Raw genomic sequence first — 4,307 nt, forward strand, 5'->3', positions numbered from 1 at the left:
CTCTACCACTTGAGCCACAGCGCCACTTCTGGCTTTTTTCTTTTTGCTTATGTGGTGCTGAGGAATCGAACCCAGGGCCTCAGGCATGCAAGGCAAGAGCTCTACCACTGAGCCACCTTCCCAGCCCTACTCATCCTGGCTGGGCCACCCTATAAACTGGACAGCACAGGTAATATAGATAATGGACTAAGTCTGAGACCGCTCTCTTCCACCTAGATGCTGTACTTTTCTTTGATCCTATTCCTACCCAGCGATCTGAATGAGAGCTAAGTCCATCTCTGCGGACAACCTTCTCAAATGCGTACACAATACGACATTTCTTTTCAGGGAGACCCAGGTCTTCCGAAGCTATTCAGAGCATTTAAGGGGGAAAAAAATCTGTGAGTCAAACCAGGGACAATAAACACCTCAAGGGGGCTGGTGCTAACTGGGGCTGAGGAAGCAAAGTTTAACAGTAAATTGTGAATGAACCATAATGAGGTATCTCAGGAAAGCCTGCAGCTGCTGCCACTACACCCTAGAATTTAAGAATGAATACTTCCACCTCTCCAGAGACCACAAATCACACTCTGAGACTGTCAAAGGATGACCTCGGAGCAGTGACCTCAGAGGGCCGCTCAATTAGGAATCTGAAATGCTTGAGTCAACGCTAACACCCAGACTGCAGGCAACAGAACGGGTCAAACCTCAGAAATTTCATAGAGAAATAAACCCTTTGCAATAGCTAATGTCAACACACTGCATTATATAATAAACCAGCGCTGTTCTGAAGCGCCAGGCTGCAGGCTCTGTGGCCAGGCCTTGCAGTCCTGATTATTTATAAAATGTTTCCTGTTTCCAGTGGCCTTTACAAAAAAAAATTAAATGAATAATAGGTGCCTTTTTTGGTAGTTCAGTACATTAAACTTATTATCCTGCTCCACTGCTGACAAACTGAAAACCAGATTTAAAGAGGAAAAAAAAATCCAATGCATGAATGGACGTCTCAACATTGCAGACACACGTATGTACGTACATACGTACGTATGAACCCTTTGTAGAAGAGACCAAATTCCAAGATGGTGGACAGAAAATGAAAACTAAATGAAGTACTTATGTTTTTCCAAGTGGGAAGGAGCCAAACTTTTATTAGTGGCTTTAACAGGCATTTATGGGCTTGGATTGGTTGTTAAACCATCACCTCCAAGTACAAAACCAAGCCATGAGCCTGGTTGCCAGCTTCGTTTTAAATGTTTAATTTGGAGCTTTGGTTATATAATGTGACAGTTCAGATAAGGCAGTCAGATTAAGCCACATTAGTAATGTTTGCAAAAAACAGTGCCTATTCTGCCAAGACAGTAATTATGTCAATCTGCACAGTAGCTCCCCGCATTTCTAAGAAAAGGATCCAGCTAAAGACCCCTAACAGTCCTTTCCCCATTTTCCTAGCCAAAGTAGGCACAAGGCAACAATAAACTGGCTGGATTATTTTGTTTAAATGGCCCTTGGAATCTCCCCTCCCCCCGCCACAAAGAGTGTCCTATGCAATCCTTTATACACAGCCCTCTAATAAACAGCATCCTTGCATTTGGCCTGCTTTTGCAGATTTTGCTTTTTTCCCTTGGGCCAACACAAAGCTAGGAAACATGAGCCCTACGTTCTACAACATCAAAAGGAACTTCATTCAATCTGTAGATGCATGCTAGAGACCAACATGTGTAGCAGTTCACAGATCCAGCCCTAAGAAAACTCGGAGTTCCCTAGGAGCTAGCTTAGCTTCCCGGGGGTATCTATCACCACTTTACTTGAAGCACAGCTCGACCACATCACCGCTGATGGGCAGGCAGGAAAACAGAAGCCTCTGTGTCTGCAAGTGATGACCTCTGCCAAGCAGAACAATGATACTGCATTTAATCCACTTGCAGCCACACAGTAATTGGTGAGGGACTGATTCAATCTTTGCAATAACTAAACCAGCAGATTAAGGACAGTTTTAGGCCAGAGAGCAAGTCAGCTAATGCCACTGTAAGGTCAGCCCGCAGTGAAATATGTCTTGAAGGATCTGCAGGGAGAAAGAAAGAGCAGAGGCCAGAGTCATCCCTGATTTTAAACAAAGAAATCACGGCAGGATGGTCCGGGAGAGTCTGGCTGCAGTCTCTTTACTTAAAAGCATCTCCTGGCTTTGCAAAAGGGAAAAAAAAATTAAAATTCTGTACTGAAGTTGAGCATAAGGAGGGAAGACCGGGTGCTGGGGGGGGGGGCGGGGAGGAAAGCAGCCAGGGCTGTGGAACTCATTCATTTCAAAGGATGACTCTTCTATTGTGTAACCTTGCAGGACTTCTGAGAATTCAATCCAGCTGAGTCGCCTACTGAATTCTGCTTAACTGGGCATAGTTGCTCTGGCTCTCCAGAACTTGGAAAAGATGTAAATCACCCAAATGGCCAGTACAGGCTACAAGCAGTATTGAGAGAGGTCTCACGCTTGCCCTAAGGTCTCAACCAAACAATCACGAGGCTGACTGGCCATCTCTGCCATCCTGATTATGACAAGAGAACACTCCATCCAGTCCAGTAGGAAACAAGAACACTCCACAACAACGGGTCTGGTTCAAGGGAAGCCAGCGAGGGATTCTGTGGGACCACAGCTGGACCGCAGGACCCATTTCAAAGCAGCATGAATAGCCCCACACACACACCAGTCCTCCCCCACCCTAGTACCCCCCCAAAAAAAGCAGTGATCAAATCTAAAATTCACAATGAATTCTTGATCGATGTCCAATGCTGATTAGTACTGTGTTCTACTGTACTCGTTTATTTGATTTTCATCAACTACTCCCTTGTTCATCCCTTGGTCTGGTGGCCCAGGCGTCTGTCTACACAAAGACACGCAGACCACAGGCCGTGGTTCAGGGTCAAAGACCAAGGGGGAAACCCAAGTGTCCACCTGCGTCTCAGAGCCCTGGGTCTCAGGTGTGGAGGGGAGTGGTAGGGATGGGGGGGGGATGAGTGATCAATAAAATAAGGGCGGGAAGGAACTGAGCCTAGAAGGACCCCAGGGAGCCCGCGTTTGTCCCCCGGGGGCACGCAGGGCAGCGTCCGGGGGCCCTTCCTGCTTTCCAGGCTCTGGGAGGTGCGGGATTGGAAAGGGCACCTTAGGAACAAAGCTTCCACACCTGCCCGCCAGGAACAATGGCTGGGAAAGGGAATCGAGTCCGGGTTCTCTTAAAAGCGGGGAGAGGAAGAGGGGGTGGGGGGTCCCTAGTCCAGGCCGGGAGGGGAGGGGGTTCGACCTAGGGAGAGATGTCCCGGGCACAGAGGGAAGGGGGACACGGACGGCGGGACCCGGCGATGCGCACGGCACCGGGGGGAGAGGGCGCTGCTGGAGCCTCGGGGTACACGCGCATCCGCGCCCCGCGCAGTCCCGCCGCTCGCCCTCCCTCCTTCCCTCCCTCCTTCCGTCCCTCCCTCCCTCCCCTCTCTCTCTCCTGTCCCCCCCTCCCCTTCCCTCCCGGGCTCTCCCCAAAACGCCCCCATTGTCTGCACCGGCCTAAAAAAAAAGAAAAAAAAACTTCCCAACTAATGCAAGCAGGGCACATAAACATGGAAACCCCGCTTTCTCCAGACCACCAGGGAGGGGAGGCGCACGACCCCGCGGGTCCCCCTCTGCCCCTTCCCCAGCCCGTCGGCCCCCTTTGGAATCTTTCCTCAGAAGACAATAATGATCAAAACAATAACAACATCAATAATAATAAAGCAAAGCAAGCAGGCAAGCGCAGCCCGGGCACGCCGGGCACGCGGGGCGCGCCGAGCCCGGGCTCCGTACCTTGCACACCAGCTCCTCTCCGCTGTGCAGATGCACGGCGCGGAAAACGTGGTCCCCCTCCAGGGGCTCCAGCAGTAAGTATTTGCCGATGCAGGAGACGCAATGCGCCAAGTTCGGAGTCTCGGGCGGGCTCGGGGAGCCGAGGTTCGGGCTGAAACTCTGGCTGGGCTCGGCGGACCTCACGGAGGACAACTCTTCGAAATCCTGGGTTTTGTTCCGCGATCTCCCATACCTGGCTATCGTGATGGGGGTGGACCTGTGTATGTTCATGAGTGTGCGATCGCGCCCCGCACACGCACACACGGACACACACACGGACGGACGGACGGACACCGGCTGGAGCGGCCGAGCCCGGACTTTCCCCGGTGAGGGCGGCCGCCGGCGGGGACCCCTCGGAGCCACGGGTTCCCAAGACGAGAAGAGCGCAGGAGGAGCTGGGAGGGGCCGGGCGCGGGGCGGCTCGCAGCGAGATGGTCCCCCCGCCCGTACCCCGCACGAGGAGGTG

At 51.9% G+C, this 4,307-nt stretch overlaps 1 protein-coding gene across 1 annotated transcript in view; it reads right to left on the reverse strand.

The window, feature by feature from the left end:
* Trib2 (tribbles pseudokinase 2) overlaps positions 1 to 4,301 on the reverse strand; it is a 23,836-nt gene extending 19,535 nt beyond the window's left edge. The window contains exon 1 of the mRNA XM_013013692.1: positions 3,803 to 4,301. Coding sequence (XP_012869146.1) covers positions 3,803 to 4,072 — 270 coding nt within the window. The 5' untranslated portion in view covers positions 4,073 to 4,301. The remainder of the gene's footprint in view (positions 1 to 3,802) is intronic.
* Positions 4,302 to 4,307: the final 6 nt, after the last annotated feature.

The sequence above is a fragment of the Dipodomys ordii genome, unplaced genomic scaffold (assembly GCF_000151885.1).
Source record: "Dipodomys ordii isolate 6190 unplaced genomic scaffold, Dord_2.0 Scaffold20, whole genome shotgun sequence".
NCBI lineage: Eukaryota > Metazoa > Chordata > Mammalia > Rodentia > Heteromyidae > Dipodomys > Dipodomys ordii.